Source organism: Danio aesculapii, chromosome 10 (genome assembly GCF_903798145.1).
Source record: "Danio aesculapii chromosome 10, fDanAes4.1, whole genome shotgun sequence".
In the NCBI taxonomy this organism is placed as follows: Eukaryota; Metazoa; Chordata; class Actinopteri; order Cypriniformes; family Danionidae; genus Danio; species Danio aesculapii.
In genome coordinates this window covers 29,477,536-29,503,313 of record NC_079444.1, presented here as the reverse complement: position 1 = coordinate 29,503,313, position 25,778 = coordinate 29,477,536, and the positions used below count along the sequence as shown (strand labels likewise).

At 37.3% G+C, this 25,778-nt stretch overlaps 1 protein-coding gene across 13 annotated transcripts in view; it reads right to left on the bottom strand.

Moving 5' to 3' along the window:
• Positions 1 to 25,778, bottom strand: part of dlg2 (discs, large homolog 2 (Drosophila)) — a 420,832-nt gene that overhangs the window by 204,368 nt on the left and 190,686 nt on the right. For 2 of the 13 annotated variants that reach the window (XM_056466781.1, XM_056466783.1), the window contains exon 1: positions 25,158 to 25,235. The exons of the other annotated variants lie outside the window; for them this stretch is intronic. In XM_056466781.1, coding sequence (XP_056322756.1) covers positions 25,158 to 25,235 — 78 coding nt within the window. Of the gene's footprint in view, positions 1 to 25,157; positions 25,236 to 25,778 lie in introns of those variants that run through there. 13 annotated transcript variants of the gene reach the window in all.

Genomic DNA, 25,778 nt, shown 5'->3' with positions numbered 1-25,778 from the left:
TTCATAGTAGATAATTGTTTTTAACACAACAATCTAAACAGGTGGTGCTCAAGTAAAATAAAATATAAATGGTAAACTTGTAAAAAACACATCTCAGGAACAGGCCCATGGCTGGTTTTTATGAAAAAAAGATTATTATTTTGACATCCTCAGCTATCTTGTGACAGTTGTCACATCCATGACATAAGTTTGAGAATCAAACCTGTCTGAAAACCATCATTAATTGTGTAGTTTCTTTGGTGAATTAATACACAGAATAAAATCTTTAATAAAACACCCGGCGCAAAATGTGTTTGCCGTGATTTGTTGCTATTTTCAGACCAACGCAACAGTAATTTTCATGTTTTGCGCCACATTGTTTAAATATCAAATTCATTTGCACTGCTTTGTGGACTCATGGGTGTGCCAGTCTAAAAAGGAGGTGCGTTAAGGCGCATTGTTGGTGCGTTGTATTTTGATAAACTGAATTAGACCAACTAAAAGCTGGTCTAAAGTCCAGTGCGGAGCTCGTTAGTTATGCGCCTATGCAGGTCCAAACACTTACACAGTGCTTGAGACGCACAGGATTTCAGCAATACACAAATATCTTTACATATGAAAAAAAATTAAAGGATTAAAATATTACAAAACATTTTTTTTACTTTCAACATAAATATAAAAACCACTACCTTCATACCTTCAAGTCGGGGTGCTTTTTCAGTTTATTTATGACAATTTGGATTTGTATAATGTTATTATTAGTAGTAGTATTGTTTATTATATGCATATTTATATTTGTTTTAATAAAAACAAGTTTAGATTTATCCACCAGCTGGGTTTTGGAAACGTATGCATCACTATATGGGGCATAAGAATAAGTTTGGATATAACTCAGTTTTTTGACCACATTTCGTTATTATAGTTCATTTATTAGTTTGCTGGAAATTAGAACTGAATTTAGAAATAGTTTTGAAACAAATTTTGCGCTTAACAAGCAAAACTAAATATGTAGACTAATGGATGTCTTCAGTGGAGTGCGTACAACACTGTGCTTATCCACTAAAGTAAAGGAGTAAAGAGTAAAAGTAAAGAGAAAGTAAAGAGGCCGAATGGAGGAGGCTCGTTAATTATCCTCGTGCTGCAGATGGTCTGTTTAACTGTTTTCTTGCTAGTAAAGTGTTCAGTTTTTCCACTTACAAAGTCCACCATGCAAATAGCAAATGCACCATGGCACGACGCAACTGACTCTTAAAAGAATATGAGATGAGACTCTGCTTAGTTTAATGCACATCATGCTCAAAATACACACATAAAGGTGCAGTCACACTTGACTTTTCCTCCCATAGACTTCCATACATACGCACACGAATACGTCAGACCGGAAACGCGGGGTCATGCGTTAAGTTTCGCAGGTTGCTGCGGTGCAAAGTTCAAGCTTGGTGAACTCTGACCTGCGAAATCGCATCACTTGGCTGCATGAGACCAATTGAGTATCAAAACAGGACCTCTCTGTGCAGAAATTTAAAGCATGGAGCAATTGTTCGATTTTTTAAATGTCTAATTAGCTTGTTTAATCCCGCCCCTTTTCACATCACCGCACGACAGAATTTCGCACTCACAAAGCCCAGTGTGACCGTAGCTTTACTCATTAAGAGAATAAGCACAATCCTGTTAGAACATGCACCGAGTCGCAGAGCGTATTTTTCCGCCCTTAAAATAGCAAAAGTGTATTCAGACACGCCCTTAATGCTTTTGCCCCATGCGATTTAGATCTTGCGCCTAGATCTGTAAAATAGAGCCCTTTGCTTGTGTTACCAATGGAAGATGATATAAGATGTTCTACTTTTTTTTCTTCTTTTGCACTTTAATTTGTTGATGCTACATTAGTCTTATGGAAATTACACACTTAACAGTAAAACAAAAATTATCATAAGAGTATTACATTAGCATAATCTGCAATAGAACATTGTGTACTAATTAATTTATTTAAAGTTTAATTTATTAAATATTTCATATATAGTATTATTTTTATTATTTCAAATTAAATTTTTTTCATCAGATTTATTGAGTGATGTAGTTTGGGTGATTATGAAGTATCAATTTGCCCACTCAAATGATCGTCAATAACAATTTGAATCAAAAGACTAATATCGCTTATGATGTTCAAAGATCTTTTGATGGCCTTAGATGTATTCCGAGCAGGTACCTTGATCATCACACGGCAATCCGAGTCCTGTATTTTGATTAATTACCCTGAAATTTGTAATGCATATGGATCATTAGTTCATCGCCAAGCAACAAAAACACCATCTATTTTTATGAGTGTGCTTAGACGGCATGTCTTCTATTTCAGACTTGCTCTTCATTTGTCGTTCCGTCTTTGTCTCTCATACAAAATACCATTTGTATTTGATCTGTTCTCCTATGAACACCTTTTTGCTTCCTCTGTCTGCCTGTCTCTCTCCGGGAAGCCTGACAAGATGTGCAGGTTAAAGACTATGTATAATAGATGCAGGTAACAGATGGGGGCAGTTTGAGTTAAGGATTTCAAAATGTCATACTGTTGATACACTGAGCAGAGTGGATATAAACATAAGTGTAGTGGGATTGTTAAGGATTGTTAAAATGAGTGCTGGCCCACTTCTGCTTTTCTTTCCTTGTCTTTTGTGTATGGAAGTCACGAGGCAGCCCGACTCATGTTACTCATCCTTCGTTCAACTTTATCCTGGGAGAAAAAGAGAGAAACTGATAGACCCAGTGAGACGGGGATGTTTTATCTGTAGCTGACCAGGGGTTGGATAATCCAACACCGTACAATGAATGTGAGCAGAGCAGTTTGGCCCATATCAAACCCTGGGTATGTCTCCAAGCGGAACTGTTTCATGTTAATACAAGACAAACAGCCCTTTTAAACACTGAAATGCAGACAGCACAAAGAGCTCCACGCCTGATACTCAGACGTCAACAAAATACCACGGCAGCACAGCATCTGATGCAACTGTATAATACAAAGCAACATAAAAGAGGTCATATATAAGGATGTTTCGTAAACTGTAAGGGATTTTGGCCAAGAATGATTTATGATTTATTGGAGAAACTTATTCGTGGTTTTATCACCAGCAGGGTGGATTACTGTAATGGGCTCCTCACTGGACTTCCCAAAAAGACAGTCAGCCAGATAAAGCTCATCCAGAATGCTGCTGCCAGGATTCTGACCAGAACCAGAAAGTCAGAGCACATCACACCTGTCTTAAAGTCTTTACACTGGCTCCCAGTTACATTCAGAATAGATTTTAAAGTAGTACTACTTGTCTATAAATCACTAAATGGCCTAGAACCTCAATACATTACAGATATGCTCACTGAATACAAACCTAACAGATCACTCAGTTAGAAATTCAGAGAGTACAGTTAAAGCAGGGTGAATCAGATGTGCTCCAATACTAGGCTCATTCAAATCAAGAATCAAGACTGAAAACACATCTGTTTAGCTGTGCCTTTACTAAATGAGTACTGTGCTACGTTCGACAGATCGCACTTTTCTTTCTTTCTTTTCATTTTCATTCATTTTAAACCTGTTATAACACATTTTAATATCTTTTAATCAATTTTAGTTTTATATTTGTTTCTTCTATTCTTGTTTATGTAAAGCAGTTTGAATTACCATTGTGTATGAAATGTGCTATATAAATAAACTTGCCTTGCCTATATGTAGAAATCAGAATATCAGCTCTTGTTTTGTATGTTAACTAACAAATAACTATGAGAAATGCAATGGTAAAACAGTTTTCATGTGAACAGGTCCTTTTAGATTTTAGTTTCTGTCTAATTTTACCACAGATAAAAGTGAGATAAAACTTGCTAAATTAAACATGTATTCAGGCAGACATTAACTTTAATATAAGTATACATTTTTGATGCAAATAGTTAAAAATGGATATTTATATGGAGTGAAGATTGCAGCACAGTGTAATGACAAAGAATGCTTGGTTTTGATATGTCTGGGTTCTAGCCAGGTAGTCTTGGGTTACTTGAATTCACACACACTGCTTTCCTTTAGATCTATAATCCAGCAGAGCAACTAATGAGATCTTTCTTACCACTAAATACATCACTGGAAGTCTGCATCATTAATCTTTTAAACAAACAAACAGAACAAACACAGGACTATTTAAAATATCAACAAAAAAAAAAAGCACGAACACAAAATCAGCCAAATGATTTAGTTTCTTGGGTGACAAACAGGATAAAACAGTAATCATCACTGGTAACCGACATAAAGGTTGGTACAACCGCACTTATCTAAACAGCATTTATCTCGGTACTATAGCTCTCTTAAAGTATAAATTTATTTTCAGAGATGGAAAGAGTACAGAAAAATCATAATCAAGTCAAAGTACTATTACTTGACAAAAATTTTCTAATGCAAGTAGAGTAAAACTGTTCTAAAATAATTAGTTCTAACAAGCAAAAAAATCAGCTCTAAATAGTTGTCTAAGTACTGTATGAATTTAAAGGAGGCCTTCTATGGTTTGTTTTAAAACCTGGTGCGTTTGATCCCTTAAATTGGTTTGTTTGGGAATATGTGAACCCACAATCATGCTCTGATCCATGCCAAAACAATCCAAGTCCAAGATGGCCTGAATGAAGTGGTCTCGACTAGGCTGAAACTAACTCTGGAGCAGTTTGGTAGTAGTGAGAAAGCAAAACGATTCAACGATCTAACAAACCAGGCTATATCACAGTGTATTACAGATATGTATAAGGCATAAATATGGCTATATAAAGAGAGAATGATGAATAGGGCGAAATATCATTCCTACCGTTAAAAGTGCGTTTATATGTCGAACACAAAAGTGAAGCCACCACTTTGTCTAATATATAAATATATAGACAGACAGACAGACAGACAGACAGACAGACAGACAGACAGACAGACAGACAGACAGACAGACAGACAGACAGACAGACAGACAGACAGACAGACAGATAGACAGATAGATAGATAGATAGATAGATAGATAGATAGATAGATAGATAGATAGATAGATAGATAGATAGATAGATAGATAGATAGAATTCAAAATTAAAGCACATCTTTTTGCTTATAATGTTTCATTTCTCACCATAATAAATTAAAATAATGACATATGCCAGGAATGGAATCCCAAAAAATAAATCAAACTCCAAACAATGTGAGGAGAGTTTATGACATTAGTACATGACTTCTTTAAATATTTTTTTTTTTCCGTTTAGAAACTTTGCCATGTGAAAGGGAACCACACAGAGAACAAAAAGCAACATTGTCACAACTTTAATCTCTGTTTCAGAACAAAACTATCAATCTACAGATGTGAAAGCAACCTAATACTACTCAAGAGAAGTGTGTATACTGTGAAAATCATTCCACCTTATACCCTTCAAATTAAAAATGTAACATTAGTGCCATTTTCTTTTAATGGGGTGTTTCTAAGTGTAAGTGTAAATTATTTGCCATTCATTGACAATGAACTTACATCTTACATTAACATATCCACCTAAAACAAGCTGACAAAGCATTGTGTTTACATGTGGCACAAATTCTGTGTAACCTAAGAGTCAATCACTTAGCTGTGACAATATATTAAAGAGCCCATATTATACATGAAATAGGGTCATATTTAGGTTGTAAGGGTCTCCAACAACAGTCTAATATGCATGCAAGGTCAAAAAACACTTTGATGGTCTTATAATCTGCATTTATTTTTACCTAATTATCCCAGCGACTCCCATATGAATCGTTCAGCGATTCATTTGTTCCCAAACCCCTCCTCAGCGCGAAGCTAATCTGCGCTGATTGGACCGATGACAGCCTGCTGCGATTGGTCGACACGGACAAGGCTTCAGCGCGAGAGTGAAATGCCCAGTTGCTAATCTACAATATAAAAGTAGTCACAGTGCATACACGCCTTATAGTGGATTTTGGCTGCCAGTGGGTGAATGTAAACACAGACGATGGACTAGAAAATACTGACGACTAACTATTTTATTGAGCAAAAAGTCCAAGAATTGGCGAGGAGGTCACAGTCTTCTTGCTCTTTTCACACACACACACACACGCACACACACACACACACGCACACACACACACACACACACACACACACACAGGGCCTGCGCGTCCATAGAGGACCGGCTGAATAGAGAGGGCGCGGCGCTCAGTTATATCCGCAAATACCCGTGCGTTACACACACGAGGAGACACAGACACACACACACACACAGGGCCGGCGCGTCCATAGAGGAGCGGCGCTCAGTTATATCCGCGAATACCCGTGCGTTACACACACGAGGAGACACAGACACACACACACACACACACACAGGGCCGGCGCGTCCATAGAGGAGCGGCGCTCAGTTATATCCGCGAATACCCGTGCGTTACACACACGAGGAGACACAGACACACACACACACAGGGCCGGCGCGTCCATAGAGGAGCGGCGCTCAGTTATATCCGCGAATACCCGTGCGTTACACACACGAGGAGACACAGACACACACACACACAGGGCCGGCGCGTCCATAGAGGAGCGGCGCTCAGTTATATCCGCGAATACCCGTGCGTTACACACACGAGGAGACAATAATATTGAGCTGAAATATTTTGAAACTTGTCCGTTGCATGTGTGTAAACAGCTGACGATCCGTAATCAAAGCGGCACGCGTCGCATTTTCAACGTGGCTTTACACGCGATATGAGAATATAAAGAGTTAACCTGATACAGTACACACGGTTACAAGTAACAAAACACAACTAAATACAGAATTTGCAAGCTAGAGTAAACGAGGCAACAGTTTTAATCGCACGTACTTACACTTGTGAAATGGGGGAAGAAACTGATCCATGATGCACTGATCCATGTTCTGACAGTCTATACTGATCCTTCCTTTAACAAACTGAAGAAGTCTTCTTTGAAAGCATATAGTTTTCAGAAGCACTCAGAACTGCTCAAGGCTGGGCTATAATGCTGAGGTTTCCTCTTTAATTAGACTCAATAATATCCATCTGCACAGCGTGACTTCATTCGACCGGTGTCTGTGTGTGTCTCTGTGTGTGTGTGTGTGAGACTTTTTTTTCTGTTAGTGGGCGGGGCCGCAGGTTTCAAATCTCCCGGGTTTGCGCGCCCAACTACTTGTGTTTCGTGGCTGCGTCATCGCGAAACACCTAATGACTCGTTATCAAGACGACTCGTTTGAAGCACTATGAGTCGATTCTTTTATAGATGAATCAATAGTTTTAAACACTGTACACTTACAGATTTAAGCCTTAGCTGGATATTTCACTTCACTTAGAGCTGTGTGACACACTACATGGAAGGGCATTTTCAAAAACCCATAATATGGGTTCTTTAATACTTATTCACTTTGAACCCTGAATGAAAATATATGAGTGCTCAGCAATTGGTACTGCAAACCAAGCTTGCAGTGGAAGAACCAATTTATGTATGTTTTTGAAAGCGTAACATTCTGTAGTACATTTAGTTGTTGTTTAGGGCCATTTGGCGATTTCAGTCATCATACAGTTGGCATTCTTCATCGTCTCATCAGATTTATGGGGCCCTATCATACACCTAGCGCAATGTGGCGCAAGGCGCGATGCTATTGTTGTTTGCTAGTTTCAGCTAGGCGCAAGAGCAGTTTTGACGTTTTGCGCCACGCTGTTTAAATAGCAAATGCATTTACGCTCATATGTGCGCCCATAGGCGTTCTGATCTAAAAAAGGAGGCGTGCTGAGGCGTATTGCTGTTGCGTTGTTATTTTGAGAAACTATAATACACTGTTCAACAGACCAGAACAAAGCTGGTCTATTGTCCAGCGCACAGCGTGTTAGTTGTGCGCCACGCTTACACACTGCTTAATACAGGCAAGATGTAGAGCAATAAGGGGGGGGCTTTTTCAGTTTATTTATGACAATTTGCTTTTGTATAATGTTATCATTATTAGCAGTATTATTCATTATATGCATGTTTATATTTGTTTTATTAAAAACAAGCTTAGATTTGCCAACCTGTCAGGTTTTAGACCATATGGGGCACAGCATGTCTATTTGGATATAATTGAACACACTTCGTTATAATTGTTCATTTATTCATTTGCTGGAAATTAGAACTGAATTTAGAAATGGTTTTGAAACAAATCTTTGCGCTTTACAAACAAAACTGATTATTTATAGGCTAATTGATGTCTGTGCGTACAAAGTTACCTATCCACAAGAGAGAAAGTGAAAGTTAATAATGAGGAGGCTCATCTCTCATTCTCACGCTGTAGATGCTCTGTTTACTGTTTTCTTGCTAGTGAAATGCTCAGTTTTTCCACTTACACTTTTTCGTCATGTAAATAGCAAATGTGCTATGGCGCAACGCAACTGACTCTTAAAGGGAATGGGAGATGAGACTCTGATTGGTTTATTCTCAAAACACACCTATAACTCATTAAGAAAATAAGCTCAACCCTTTTAGACCATGCGCCACGGCGCAAAGTGGATTTTTCCGTTCTTAAATTAGCAAAAGTGGATTTTGACACACCCTTAATGCGTTTGCGCCCTGCGCTTTGGACTTTGCGCATAGATCGTCAAAATAGAGTCCATGCAGTCTAAACAATCTTTTGTTCATTGCAAGTAAAGATTTTCCATCTTCTTGGACACTTTTAATTCGTCCAGCATTTCTAAAGCATACGTTTCTTGAGGTTGGTCAGTCTGATGAATTTTATATGCACGATTTGATTGGATTAAATTGTGTATTAACAGGGACTGATTATTATACTTAGCCAATCCCCATAGACAAGAAAAAATAAACCTATAAAGTAGTTATTGCAGGTTGAAAAAAAATAGTGCAGTAAAATAGCGATACAGAAGTGAAGAAAGAAGAAATGGACCTAGTGGAGTACAATTCCTGAGGAAAAACTAGACAGTTACAGTAATTTAATTACTGGGAATGGGTTACTTTAAAGTCCAGATCTGCATGCACACACTATCTAGTTATCATATTTTCAATAACTGGGTAATGACTAGTTACTAACTCTGGAACTATGAACTTATCTTAATTTACTTTCATTGGTAAAGTACACGTAGGCGCTTGTACTGCAAAACAAAGTGCAACATTTTTAAGGGTCATTACAGGTTTGGTTTGGCTCAACTTTAATGAAACAGTGTTTGGATCTTCTCGGCTGTGTTACAGTTTTCGCCATTGAGCCTCTTCAAGCATTGCCCGCTGTGGGAATAGACTGTCAGCCTTGACAGCTTGTCCGCTGGCCGAGAGGGACGCGCTCCGGCCTTAAGCCCCGGAGGGAAAAATGGTTTGTGTTAGTGAAAGCCATCCTAATATTAACAGTCTTATTTCAGAGCGAAGCGCGGCTGAATTCACCTGTCAGATCCGTCTTGCGACATGTGCAGAAATTCCCCCTCCTGAATCAGAAAATGTCAGACAATTTGTTCTCCCAATTAAGAGGTAAATGAAGCGTTCAGCCTGACACAACGTGATGAATCTGGGCTGTCCATTTGAGAGCATTATATATTCGGTGAATTAAAATTAAAACAACTTGCAATCAAAAAGGACCATCTAAATATAGTGAATGTTCCTGGATTGATTGTGCATAATTCATCAGTAAAATAAAAAGGGCTGATTTTAACCTTTAAACATAACTCAATTTCGGCTAATTTAATCAACAATTAATGAATGAATATGCACAGTACAATAAAATATTCCAAATATTAAAATAAAATAATATACAGATGATCAAGTGTGACCTGACCCAGCAAAATGAGTCACAATGACCCAAAGATATTTTGGTATTATTGGCAAGAGCAGACGCTGTGCTTTAAAATGGTCTCATATTCAAATTCATACCTTAAATGGTTTTAAAGACCTGACCATTTGATTTATGGTTCTCTGACCTCTTTTTCTAATTGAAAACCTGAAAAAATCATGAGAATATTTTTATTTTTTTGCTGTTTTCCAAAATTCTTTGCGTTTAAAGAGACACTATTTATTTTACAGCTCAATTTGTACATGGGCTGAACACAGGCTGAAGTATTTAATTGAATAAATATTTTAAAAATTTTAAATATTTTAAATATTTTAAGATTTATTCAAATCAGAAAGGTTTAACAGGTGCTACATTTTACTTACTCTTACTTACTCCCAGCACCATTTATATCGAAGTTGATATTTAGCCCCACCATGTTGGTGTTTCGTAACATCTAATTTTTACAAGGTTGTTCGTTAGCCCAACGCTCAACCCACAACCTAGAAGATCAGGACCTTCTTGCTGTGAGGTGACAGCGCTATCCACTGAGCCACCATGCTGCCCACGCTACATTTTAACAGTGTTTTCAGGAGTTCACACTTAGCTGATGATTAATTATAAAGCTTGTTTGGCATGCTGTCCCGGGAGAGATCCCTGAGCTCATAAGATCCTCGAGCCCAGGGCTCCCTCCCGTTGCAGGGCGAGAGGGGAGTTTGAGCTCAAGTAGATCTCAAGAACTCCCCTGCTAATAGTAGCTAATGGATAGATACGGATTGCTCTTAAGATAAAACAATTTACTAGGAGCACATCTATGATGGCGATTTTTATTTAGTGAATTGACTTAAGTTGTGTGTTTTGGATGGTGGGACATGTAAACTCCACACAGAAACGTTGGCTGGCTTGGTAAAGACTAGAACCAGTGATGTTCTTGTTGTGAGGCAACAGTGCTAGCCATTGAGCCACCATGCCACCCATCTAAGAATGGAGGAGGAGTAGGGGTGTAAGGGGGGATTCTTCAAAATGAAGATGGCTGTTGTATGGAACTTAAGATATTTGTAGTGACTAAGAAACCGTCTGATTGGTGAATCGTGAATTGGCTAATGCATGACCAGCTGTGTTCAATCATAAGCACGTGGTCTTATAAACCCCACAAAAATTCATAATGGAGATACCAACAGTTAAATATTGCGCTAAAATAAATCTCGTATTCGATAAGAGAGGCCATAGACAGACAAATCTAGTAAACAAAATCTTCATCAAATGACAGAAAACACGGCTCTCCATCAAGTTCAAAACCTTACAGTAAACAAGAAAGTGCGGAGTTGAGAAAAGCCAAAAAAAGTCAAATTTAATAGTCATTTATACTTTTACTCAATGAACTGGGCTACAAAACTTTGAATGTCTGTTCTGTGAAATTAACTAAACAAATATATAATTTTTAAATATTTTTTTCACATTATTGGCCTATATTTTAAAATAGAATGATGAAACTTTTGACTAATTTCGCCAAATCGGGTCACAAATAATATAAACACTATGTAAATAACTATCAGTAATGATTAATATACTTTAATTTCAAAGCATCATAAAGTATGAAGATACATACATTCAATCAATCATTCATTCGTTTTCTTTTCAGCTTCGTCCCTTTATTAATCAGGGGTAGCCACAGCATAGTGAACCGCCAACGTATCCAGCTTATGTTTTACGCTGGGGATGCCTTTCCAGCCACAACCCAACACTAGTAAACACCCATACACTCTTGCATTCACACTCATACCCTATGGCCAATTTGCTTATTCAAATCCCCTGTACTGTATGTCTTTAGACTGTGGGAGAAACTGGAGCACCCAGAGGAAATCCACGTGAACACGGGGCTCAAACCAGCGACCTTCTAGCTGTGAGGCAATTGTGCTACCCACTGCACCACCGTGATGCCCAAGATACATACAGTATATGCTAACAAAAACAGCTTATTACACAGACCAAATCTAAAAAGCAACACTCAAGGTCTATGATCCATCTCTTAAGATGCCCTTGGCCTGAAAAAGGTTGAAGACATGTTGCTACAACGAAAAAAGCTATTTGCATGAAGTTGATGATGTTCAAACAATAGCTGAAGCCAGCAAAATCTGAGATAAACCCCATAATAATTCCTGAACCGTCCACGAGAAAGGCAGACAATCTGAATAGGCATAGAGTCTTATCAATTTTTAGCGACAGACACTAAGGAGACAAAAAAAAAAAGAGTTAGGGGTAATTTTTAGCACGGTTCTTTATGATCAGGCTATTCTGTCTGTTAATGCTATTGTAACATTCTGATGATGTTCATTAAGGCGGTGCTAATTACATTCCTCTAAATCTACAACTCAAGAGAACATTTAAACAATGCACACTCATTAAAAAAAGTAGAGAGAGAGAGAGAGAAAGAGAGAAAGAGAGAGAGAGAGAATGACATAAGCATTGAGGACTAACTAGTTTTACTGTCCTTCTCAAAAATGACCCAACATCCTGGTTTTATGCTGCAATACCACAGCTCTGCTCCAAAACAGAAAGAGATGCCTCCCTAGACGGAGCTTTAAGGCACAGTAGGCATGCTTTTAACATGAGGTCTGTTACCTTACGCAGCTTTTAAGATGTTTTTTTAAAGGCAGCATAACATTTATCAGCATAAATAAAGCAAATTGCAGAATGCACTGAAAAGAGCTCAATAGGAATGTCCAAAAGAGCTGGCATACTTTCAGATATATAAACTGTTTATGCTAACAAATGGCTAAAATTAATTTACATAATAATAATAAATAAATAAATTAAAAAGCTAAATATATATAATATAATATAATATATATAATATAATATAATATATATATATATATATATATATATATATATATATATATATATATATATATATATATATATATATATATATATATATATATATATATATATAAACTAATTTCTAATAACTGATTTATTTTATCTTTGCCATGATAACAGTAAATAATATTTGACTAGATATTTTTCAAGACACTTCTATACGGCTTAAAGTGATATTTAAAGGCTTAACTAGGTTAATAAGGTTAACTAGGCAGGTTAGGGTAATTAGGCAAGTTATTGTATGACAATAGTGTTCTGTAGACTATTGAAAAAAATAGCCTAAAGGGGCTAATAATTTTGACCTTAAAATGGTTAATAAAAAATGTAAACTGCTTTTATTTTAGCCGAAATAAAACAAATAAGACTTTCTCTAAAAGAATAATGTTATCAGATATACTGTGAAAATGTCCTTGTTCTGTTAAACATAATTTGGGAAATATAAAAAAAAAAAAAAAAAAAAAAAGGGCGGCTAATAATTCTGACTTTAACTGTATATATATATATATATATATATATATATATATATATATATATATATATATATATATATATATATATATATATATATATATATATATATATCATTAACCAGAAATGACCTCTAAACGCCCGCGCTTGTATTTGTAAACATAGAAGGGGTCAGGCTTTTGTTGATTGATGGTTTCACTTTTATTTAAAGCTTTAGCATTCATGCAGCTGCTTTGTCTCAGAGACATCTAAAGGCAGAAGTACTAATCACAGCTAACCGTTTACACATTTGACAATAGTACAAATTCTGTGGATGGATAAGTATTGTGAACAACTTCGATGAAAACATATGGAGGAACACTTTCACATCTCGCTGGCACTCACCGGAGCATTTCACGTGCACACACTTCAAGCAACTGAAGCAGAGCTTGAAGGTAAACAAACAGCGCTTTATCGTAAGCATTTTATCTATATTTATTCACAGTTGGGATTAAGAAGGAACATAGAAACTTTCTCTGACTAACATCTAGCAGCAAAATGTGTCTGAAGTATTCAAAAGCTTTTATTTTCATAAACAGGACGGATCTGAATGCATCTGAATGTTCTGATTGGCTGGAGCAGACGTCTCACGTCTTTCCAACAATTTTTCTCCTGCGTTCACACAGCGCAACATTCCGGCAAATTACCAGTAATGTTACAACTTCTCTTTCCAGAAAATTGTCCGAACGAATTTCCCGGTATTTTCAAAAATGGCCTGTTCACACATACAGACCTTTCCCGTTAATTTTCGCTACACAAATAAAGGTGAATTGAATTGAAAAGCAAAAATCTTCTCTCCCTTAAACAGAACTTGTGGAAACATTTAAAAGAATTAAAATTAAACAGGATGGCTAATAATTCTGACTTCAACCGTATGTGGAAATGTTATCTTTGTACAGTTTTCCCATACAATATTCCATTTTGGTTAGGATACAGTCTTAAAAGGCTTGTTTATGTAGGCAGCAGATAGTAGGGCACCAGTAGGCTTTGAAACAAATCTTATAACTGAATTTACAAAGTGAAAGCCTGTGATGACAGACACTTTAATCCATCACCACCTATTAACCAAATGACATCTTTAACTTCCTGCGACTGAAGTTATCACTGCTCACAGAAGAGCCTGCGGTGGCACTCGGCCACATCTGTCATATATTCACATCTCCACCAGGACCGGCTCTGAAAACACATGGCCAAATCCACAGCAGAACTGCAAACATCCCCTATTTAGGATTCAATCCAGCTCCAGGATTGGTTTAAGCCGGAGTTCAAAAGCTGCACATCACAAATCTAGTCGACACCCAAACATAGCCTGATGCAAGTCAATTCAGACTTTGTTCAAGCTATTCAGAGAGCAAAAAGGCTTTCGACTAGATTCTGGCAGGATGATCAATAATGTAGAGACTGTAGTCTGAATCAACAACACTTCAAGTGATTCTCAGGTTTGCTGCTGTTAGAGAGAGGAGGAGAGACACCTCAATTTGTTGGAGACGAGAACAGGTACAGAGAGCATATAACAATTCACGAAGCCGTTTACAGCATGTATCGCCTTGTTCTTTACAGCACTTGTGACAAACACGAGGGAAATAGTATTTTGGTACAAACAAACCACATTAGATGCTGTTGAACTCTGAATTCAGCTCCAGGTAACAGCATAAGTGTGGCGAAAAAAAGTTTAGCCTACACACAACACCTCTTGTTTACTGTCATCCTACACTACACAAACACCTGTCAATCCTGAAAGCCTATACATTATTCATATGACACAAATGTCAACATGTCTCCATAGTGATAAAGCCACCATCACCCAACCTTCTATTAGAGAAAGCTCTTTATTACTTTGCATATCATTCTCTTCTTTTGCATTGGCGGTAATAACCTTAAAACCTGCTGGCTCGCTGCCAGACCACTATACATGTATGTTGCTGAATCACTAAATGGTGAGGAGAAGAAAATCCTCATCATTTTGCAAATGTAAAAGCCTCATTTTACAGGGATAAAGGCTATAGCCACATTCCAGTATGAATGCAGAGAACAATGTGTATGGCAAAGTAGCATTAAATAAATCAGGCCCTGCACGAAAACCAATTTTAAAAAGTCATCGCCGCATGATAAAACCTTACAGAGGCAAATGAGGGAGACAAATGGGGAAGGCTCTAGCCAGAGCCGAATCTAATAACGGTTCGGGACACACACACACACACACACACACACACACACACACACACACACACACACACATAAAGACAATATGTGTTGAACCTTGCAGTTCGTTTGGTCTCAATGACCAGCATGAAATATGCGAGACCGCGCTGTACTCACAGAAGGAATTAGAGCAGAACTTCATTGCCAAAGAAACTATTAAGGAAAAGATATAGAGCATAGGTTGCTCGCAACTCCTGCTTGTCTGATATTTCTTTAAACACATACACACAAACACACACTTATGTTGGTGTCAAATTGGGCTAGTACATAGTGTTGTATTATTTCATTATATTTTATTGGGTGGTGGGTGGTGGGTGGCGTGGTGGCGCACTGTCATCTTACAGCAAGAAGGTTATTGGTTCCAGTTGGCATTTCTGTGAGGAGTTTGCATGTTCTCCTACTGAGTTTCCTCTGGGTGCAAGTCCAAAGACATGCGCTATAGGTGAATTGGCTAAGCTAAAAAATTGTCCGTAGTGTATGTGCGTGAATGAGAGTGTATGGGTGTTCTACAGTGATGGGTTGCAGTTGGAAGGGCATCCGCTGTGTAAAGCATATGCTGGATAAGTTGGCGATTTCATTCCGCTTTGGCGACGCCTGATTAATAAAGGGACTAAGTTGAAAAAAAAAATGAATGAATGAGTATTAGACGGTTGAGCAAATTATTCAATGACTCATTTATCAGGTCATCTTCTGCCAACTTATTGGTGGTTGTAATTTCAGGTCATCTTTTTTCCCTTTGCTGTATGTTTCTGCATTACTAGGCATGTAACAATTAGGAATGCAACGGTTCTCAGTAAAAAATCGTATTGTCTCGTTGTTCTTCCACGGTTCGGTGCGCCCTGTGATCCGTGGTTTAGAATATGCATTATTAATTTTGGTGTGGTGTTCCACCTTTATGCTGCTTATTACCATTCACATGTCTGTGACCTGTCTAATCACCTCTTAATATGTAAATCAGTTGTTGACATCACGCTTCCTCACGTGTTGGTGTGTGTGTTGATTTTCTGAGAGTTCTGGAATTAGATAAACCCAAAGCACAGATGAGGCCCAAAAACAATGCATTGCCCTCAGGGTTTCAACAGGCACTCAATGTAAATTCAGACAGACACAAAAAATAATGAATTACGTTTATGTTGCAACGATAGCATAGATTTCCACTGAGTGGTAGGGTTTGGTTCGGTATGCTTTTATGGCCATTTCCACGGTCAAAAAGTACCTAAAAGTGAACCGTACCATACCACTTTTTGGTTACCCTTTGCAAAGGGTACCTAGCATGACAAAAGAGTAACAAAGGGCGGAGCTAGATGCACAGCTGAACGCTATTGGTTTACAGAGAAAAGTCACTAGTGCGTACACAAGCAGGAGAACAAAAACAAAGAAACTGCTATTTTTAAATGCACAGCAGAGAGATTACATAGTAATACTAAATGCAGATAATAACCAACCATGGTTGACCCGAGCTCAAACAAACCTTGTCGTTGTTTTGATGTACAGCCACAAAGCCAAAAAGAACTAAATTCTTTCAGCAACCTAAAACATAAACAAACTGCCATGTTTAACTATTATCATCCCTTTTTGGACTATTATGAACTCAGAATGACAGAATTACTTTCTAACAAGAGATTACATGTGCTGGTGAATATTAAAGATACAGCTGAGATGTTTGCTCTGACTGTGGGCTATATGTTACGTGTTGTTTATGAACCTAAATAAGGACTAAATGTATGCTGTGTGTAGTTCATCTGTAATTGGTAACATATCGGAGATTGTAAGGGTGTTCATATATGTTGCATTTATTTATTTATTTTATAAAGGTTAATCGCAGATGTTACAGTAGGCTATTTCACACTATCAATGATCTGCAGTTATAATCAAATTATGTTCATAGAAAGGTTAGTAATGAACATTTATACACAAGTATTTATGTGTATAAAGGATCTGTTTTGTTAGAAGCGCTTCTTATATGGTATGTGAACGAACCGTACAGCTTTACTTTGAGCGAGATTTCCTCGAGAGAGAATGACATCAACTTAAACTTTCTGTCGTATATCACGCCCACCAAAAGGGGACCCTTGGTACCCATACCATACCGTACCATTCAGTGGAAACAGGCCATAATAGGCAGATCGGGGTGCATGTCCAGACCTAAAGAGGTCACGCAGGCCTGTTACTGCAGTAGCACTCCTGCTGGGTGTTCTTCCACACCCGATCACACCGCTATTTATTCATTCTGTTTACCCGCTGTCTGCTAAAAAAAGTTTTCTTCTCAATGAACTGTTCCCACTGAATTCAGAGAGAAGAGCCGACCGATCTCTCTTTGCTGAAGTTTCATTTACTACGATGGTCCTGATAAGTGATAAGTGAGCTCTCTGGAATAAATGTTAATAAAAATGAGTTGTTACCTTGGTAACGCAAGTATAACGTAAACAAAAGTAACCAATAGTCTAAAAGTGCTCAGTTATTAAGATGTGTTGACAATTATTATCTGCATAACTGAAGTTGAATAAGCATGTAAAACAGGAAAAGGGGAAGTTTAAGCTTTTTCTCTCGTTATTTTTCAAAGCATTTTGTTCGTACATACAATTTTCCCTACTTTCACTTAATGAGTGAACATGCAAATCTACAGTCATCTACAGTCATGTGTGGGTTACCTAATAAATATGTCAGGTCAGGTGTTTTTTTTACCTAATAAATATGTTTATTGTTCTTTGAATTTTTCTGTAGCCTTTTTTTTCTAAACATAGCACATACCGTACCATACCGAAACAGTGACCCTAAAACCATGAGACATACCAAACCATGAGTAGATTGAACCGTTGCATCCCTAGTAACAATTCACCATGAGCTGGTTGAAAATCGATTCAAATCGGTTGTGATGTTAAACAACAAATCATGTAGTAAATAGTTTAAATCGTCGACAAGGGTGAATGTTGATGTTGAGAAAGCTCCATCCTCATGCAAATCAGAGAAGCGCCAAATGTCTGGCCCACGCCGTGTCACACTGGCAGATTTATGACTTGTCATGTTCATTGTTTACTGTCATCGATTTAATACGATTGAACTCCCCTGTAAAAACTAGTGGATATGATATGTTTAATGAAGTGGAGATCACTCCAATGCGCACATGTCTGCTCATCTGCAGGATTCGTATCGAATTGTGAGTTGAATGAATCGTTACATCCTTACGCATAACAAATTTTTCATATGAAACAAACACATGCACAAATGCGAACAATACATCTGTAAGAATCTAACCTTCACCTCTACCAGTTTAATAAATGTGCTTTTAGATATTCCTTTGTTGGTTCAAAATCGAGTATCCAAAATTTCTGTACTGATTGTCCATTTATCCCGCAGTTACTTTATTTTTCCCACACTAAAAAACTGTCCTTGGACTGCCTCAAATGTGCAGTATTTATAGCCATTTACTTTCCCTTAATTGTTCAACAGCCTTGCAGGCCTGGTTACACAACTCATAAAGCAATGTTACATTCTTTCTTCTGTAGAACATAAAAGAAGAAATTTATAGCAGAAAAGTCCTAGTTCTATACCATATATTGTAAGTCAGTGGTGACCATGACTGTCAAGCTATTTTCCCATTATGACAAAGTTTAGAGTCTGCTGAATGACTTCAACACAAGCACAAACTCTTTCTTGATGTATTTATATAGTGCTCAGTATATAAGAGTACACCCCATTCTATAGTGAATGTAGATAATATATTTTGGTGCATTTGAACCCATCAGATTTATTAAATGGAAATATTTATTAAAATAATATTTTAGTCAGCAAACATCTTTAGAAATATAAAAATAATACATTTCAATTCATGCAAAATATTGGAAAAAAAATTACTAACTCAAAAAAAAATATCAACAGAACTGTAAAATAATTTTGTTTCTCTTGAATTTTGCTCTTTTTTTAATTTTTAATTTAATTAAAAAAAATTTTTTACATAAATTTGGGTGCACTAATTTTGGACTCTTATGATAAGTTATTTTGTTGGATAAGCTCCACATTTGGCTTCAGTACTGACTAATCTAATGTATATGCACAAATATAATATTGCAAAGCATCCTATAGAAAATATTAATTTAAATTAGAGATTTGTGAGCACTGTAACCGTAGGGATGTGGGTCAACAGAGTTGGGGATCCGCATGCAGTTTATTAGAGAGAATCGTCAGGCAGGCAATAGTCAAAAACAGGAGCAAAGTGGAGCAAAAAGGTTATCCAAATACTTAGTCAAAAAACAGGCAAATGATCAGGATTCAGGACAGGTGGCGAAAACAACAAAACAAACTATGCAAAGGGTCAAAAAAAAACACGGCTAGACTATACAAGGCAAGACGAGGAAAGGCTTCATAGTGTTACAACAAGACTCTGCAGTGTGTGTGTGAAAATTAGAGTTGTCTTTATATCTAGATAATCATTGATTATAATAGCGCTTTTTCCACATTTTTTATGTTACAGCCTTTATCCAAAATGGATTAAATTAATTTATTTCCTCAAAATTCTACACACAATACCCCATAATGACAATGTGAAAAAAGATTTTTTGAAATTATTGCAAATTTGTTAAGAATCAAAAACCTGAAAAATCACATGTACATGAGTATTCACAGCCTTTGCTCAATACTTTGTTGATGCACCTTTGGCAGCAATTACAGCCTCAAGTATTTCTGAATATGATGCCACAAACTTGGCACACCTGTCTTTGGGAATTTTTGCCCATTCCTCTTTGCACTACCTCTCAAGCTCTATCAGGTTGGATGGAAAGTGATGGTGTACAGCCATTTTCAGATCTCTCCAGAGATGTTCAATAGTTGTTTAGGTCTGGGCTCTGGCTTGGCCACTCAAGGACATTTACTGAGTAGTTGTTAAGCCACTCCATTGATATTTTGGTGGTGTGCTTTGGATCATTGTTCAGCTGGAAGCACTCTGAAGCAGTTTATCATTCAGGATGTCTCTGTACATTGCTGCATCCATCTTTCCCTCTATCCTGACTAGTCTTCCAGTTCCACCTGCTGAAAAACATCCCTACAGATCACTCCGTTTAAATGGTCGACCAGCTCTAGGAGTCCTGGTGGTTCCAAACATCTTCCACTTACGGATTATGGAGGCCACTGTGCTCATCGGAACTTTCAGAGCAGCAGAAAATTTTCTGTAACCTTCCCCAGACTTGTGCCTCGAGACAATCCTGTCTCGGAGGTCTACAGACAATTCCTTTGTCTTCATGCTTGGTTTGTGCTTTGACATGCACGGTCAACCCTGGGACCTTACATAGACAGGTGTATGCCTTTCGAATCATGTCCAATCGACTGAATTTACCGCAGGTGAACTCCAGTTAAGCTGCTGAAACATCTCAAGAATGATCAGTGAAAACAGAATTTACCTGAGCTCAATTTAGAGCTTCACGGCAAAGGCTGTGAATACTTATGTACGTGTGATTTTTCAGCTTTTTTATTTTTAATAAATTTGCAACTATTTTCATGTGTAGAAGGATTTCTGAGGAAATAAATTAATTTAATCCATTTCGGAATAAGGCTATAACATAAAATTAGCTTGCATTAGTACATATGCTTTTTTGTAGATACTTTTAATATCAATTACGCAATCCAGCTTACTAATATTTGCACCATTATTTAATACTCAAACAAGCATGTCTTAATCCATTTTGTGCCTGTGTTGTTAGCAGATTACATGCATATAAAATCATTATACACTAAGAAATGCAGGGTTCAATTCATTCATGTTATCTCAACACATATCAATTAAGTTAACTTAACACAATTAAGTGGATTAAACAAAAAACAATTAAGTTGTCCCCAAAAAGTTATGAAGAATTGTGTTGTTTCAGCTCATTTTAGACAAGTAGTTTGAACAAGCAGCAAAAACATTTTTGAAGCCAAATCTGCAGTGGTTCATTTGCTGCTTTGAGCTGCTGCATTTATGTTTTATAAATCATGGATAGTCAGTTGACCACTAGTAAAACTTTGCATTCCCTCTGACTCTTTTACAAGATTACACTCTCACTTTAATTTAACTTAAGTAAATCTGGCTCTCCTTTGGGATGCTATAAGGCACTTTTTTTGACAAAGTGGCAATTGTGGCAATTTGGGAAAATAAACTCTTAATACTGGAATAAGAAATACTATATTTTGTACATTTTTACATTTTAAATACTCACTGGGACAATTGCAGAGCAGATGCTGGGGTGGGCAGGTCAAAGACAGGAGGAAGACTGTCTACCTTCACCTGTTCCTCAAGTATAATGGGTCTGAACACCAGCGGGCAACATGACCTAAGAGCGCATGCTGTCCGCGTATGACCCAGACACATCTTTTATATGAAGGGCAATTGAACACAAGGACAAAGAGCCTCACAAACAATATCCAAAACATTCATCTTCCTGGAAACGAAACTCCAAATCTTCCCCCTTCTTTTTTTGGAGAAGAAGTTATTGAGGCTATAGAGAAAATAGAGGTAGAAAACCAAGGCGATCTTCATATCATTTAAATAAATTACTTTTGCTCAGAGGTTATTCACAAATGCACAAATTGGCTGAGGAGACATTCTCGCCTGATCAAATAATGAAAAAGGTTCATTTCAATTTGATTGTATCGCTTCAGAGGTTTCACCGTAATAGTATAGCAAGAGTGCTGGAAGGCCACAAATAAGCTTGAAACACTCCTCAAATCCAGGTTAACTATTATCAACTGTGTCCACTGGATCTTTGAAGATGGGGGAAGAAAGAGAGAAATTATCTACTATGTAAAAATTTGGATACATTTAGATTCAACCTAGGGATTACATGGTTCTGTCCTGAGCAAAAAAAAGATTTCTAAAAAGTGCTGAAATGCACCTATAACAACCTTGCTAAAGTTTGGCAATTGAACATCCACAAATAACACCAGAAATCTGATTAAACAGCCTGATGAAGGCATGATCAGACTCTTACTGTTTCAATAAACTGAATTTCTTTGAAAGCAATGTGAAAAACCTTTCTCATATAATTGTCTGTGTTAGCGCACCTGCACCAGCCATTCAAGTGTGAGTGGTGCTTATTTCTGGATCCATAAATCAAAGGAAAAGTACACAGGAAATCAGGCACAATGTGTTTTAACCCAATCGATCTTCCTAATTCAAAAGTCTCAACTATTCTACATTTCCCTTAGCTTTAAACAAAGCCACTCTCCAAAAGCCAGATGACAGTTTGTCAAATTAAAGAATTTCAATTACATCCCAACTTCTGCTCAGGCTGATAGATTTGCCCACGGAGAGCATAAAAGATCAGAAAACATCACAAAAAATAAATAAATAAATAAATCCTCAGCATCACCAATGTTCCTCTCAAGACAAATAAAGTAACTCCAGTGATGTTCCAGAAGCCTCTGTTGGAGAGTCTGAAACTGTGCCAATACTGGCAGGTGAGCAGGGTGTGAAACCCTCCTGCCAAAACTAAATCAATACAATCATCAAGCTTTTGGTGGAGTGAATTCCTGAACCCATCAAGAACATTCCAAGGTCAACTATCACACCTGAAGAACTAAACAAGCATTATATAAACATTTGGAGTCAGAACTGTTAGCCCTCCTGAATTATGCTCTGTTTAAAGGAAATACGATTTTTCTTAAAAATTCTTTTATCTTTGCCATGATGACAGTAGATAAGATTTTACTAGAACATTTTCAAGATACTAGTATTCAGCTTAAAGTGCTATATAAAGACGTAACTAGTGTAATTAAGTTAATTAGGCAAGTTAGGGTAATTAATAAAAAAAAAAAAAGTTTGTTAAAGTTTGTTCTTTAGACGATCAAATAAATAAAAAAAAAGATTGCTTAAGGGGGCTAATAATATTGACCTTAAAATGTTTTTTTAATTAAAAACTGCTTTTATTCTAGCCTAAAATAAAACAAAGAAATACTGTGAAAAATGCCTTGCTCTGTTAACCATCATTAGGGAAATATTTGAAAAAGAAAAAAAAAAACTTTAGAGGAGGGCTAATAATTGTGACTTCAACTATATATTTATTTTTTGACAATACGCTGCAATCATTTTTTTGAAAACTGAGCATTTTCCCTCTGAAACGGAATGTTCTATCAAGGCCTGAGTGAAGCATATTTCAAACCCACGGATGCAGAAGGTTTCCAGGTACATTGGTGGTGTCCCTATGTGGCCTACGGTCATCTGCAACTGCCCACGTTCTGCTCTACTGGACGTACAGTTCCAGACTGGGGGGAAGTGTCCTTTGCACACTTTGTCAGCATAAATCAATTTCTTTCTCTTCCACCTCAGCTAAAAGGCCTGAGCATATGAACATGTATGAGTCTAATGTGTGCATATATAAAAAAGGAAGACGATTCCTTCACCTAAACGCAAGGTTATGGTGTTGCTAGGCAGCAGTTTGCGGGATGTTCAACAAAACCTGCATCAGACATTACATATACTTCACCAAAGGGGGTGAATAATATTAAAAATTAAAAAGTTAGTAGTTAATAGTTAGTAGTAATAGTTTTGAGTAAAAGTTTGTGTCTGTAAAAAAGAGAGATCATAACATTTGATCGCTTTCTGAAGACTCAGTTAATGACTCCTAGAAATTTAGTTTTTGAATGAATTAAATATATTTGTAAAAATAAATATACTGAAATGTTAAATTGAAATACTGCTTCACAAAATTACTGCTTTACTGTGTTTTCAATCAAATGAATCCAGTACATATAACTGGATTCACTATAAGACTTCTTTCAAAAAGCAGCAGTGTAAATTATTCCGTTTATTTCAAATATGACCTGAACATACTCTAGAGATACCTTAGATACCATAGATTGATAGAACGATAGATAGAACGATAGATAGAACGATAGATAGACAGACAGACAGACAGACATAGATAGATAGATAGATAGATAGATAGATAGATAGATAGATAGATAGATAGATAGATAGATAGATAGATAGATAGATAGATAGATAGATAGATAGATAGATAGATAGATAGATAGATAGATAGATAGATAGATAGATAGATAGATAGATAGATAGATAGATAGATAGAGCATTACTGTAATACTGTAAAACCTGTTGCATTCCCTCACTGGATCAAGTTCACACCCACATGCACACACACTTCTTCTCTTTAAACTACAACAATAAATATGATCTAATGTTTAGCGAGGGGAACAAGACTGGGGATCACTGGGAGAAAGAGAAAAACGAGACTGGAAGTGAGCCTGTCACAAACAGGACTAGTTAAATTTCAAGCAGGCAGGCAGGCTAGGTTAAGACAAATCAGATCTGATGCTGAACATCTCAAGACTGCGAGAGAAAGAGAGAGAGAGAGAAAGAGTGAGAAAGAGAGAGGGAGGGAGACTGGTAAAGTTCGCAGATGGTACAGCGTGGCAAACATCACCATAACAGGACGACAGCAGGTTAAGAGGATTTTCTGCAGTTTAACGAGAACGATACAGATCATTATTAAAGCTCTCATCAAGCAAGCTGAGGCTTTTCCAACAATGGGATAAAACGTAGTATTTTACTTCCACTAGAAGATGCTGAAGATTACATCCAGAAAGAAAATAAGGAAGAACTCAAGCTCACATCAGGAAAATGTTTTCCCATTCGGCTTTTTAGCATTAACAAACTTTAAAGAAAGAAAAAAAACTAAGAACTTGCAATGTGTCACCCTAAAGATACTTCATCAACCACAAATTCATCTGAGTTCACATTAAAACATGCCACCAACCGGGTCAGACTCTTTTTGAATGAACCCTCCGCAGAGTGCATGGAAATCTCTGTCACCTACCTTCTGCATTTTAGCCTTCCTAGCATTCTGAAGCAGCCTGCGCCCCAGCTTCTTGGCGTACCAAATGGAGGCAAACATAGTGTGGCTGAGCGGAATCTCTCCGTATGAATTATGAGTAAACACTGTGGAGGAGTCACCAGTCTCAGCGTCAGGAGAGAGGGAGGAAGGGAGGGGGAGAGAGAGAGAGAGAGAGAGAGAGAGAGAGAGAGAGAGAGAGAGAGAGAGAGAGAGAGAGAGAGAGAGAGAGAGAGAGAGAGAGAGAGAGAGAGAGAGAGAGAGATGCTCTTCACACTCCTCTCCCCTCAGTACAATCTACGCACACACACACACACAGAGAGAGAGAGAGAGAGAGAGAGAGAGAGAGAGAGAGAGAGAGAGAGAGAGAGAGAGAGAGAGAGAGAGAGAGAGAGAGAGAGAGAGAGAGCCTAGAGCAGGTGAGAGAGGAGGCAGGGCAAAAAAAAAAAAAGACACAGGCTGCTTGGCGAACTCGCAAACCTCTCAAACTAAAGAAACAAGAATAATGGTGTAGAAGTTTTACACTCTGAAATTGCTAGTAAATTTCTCAAATAATTAAACAGCAATTCACACACAGAACTGAGGGGATCGTTCATCCAACTAAAA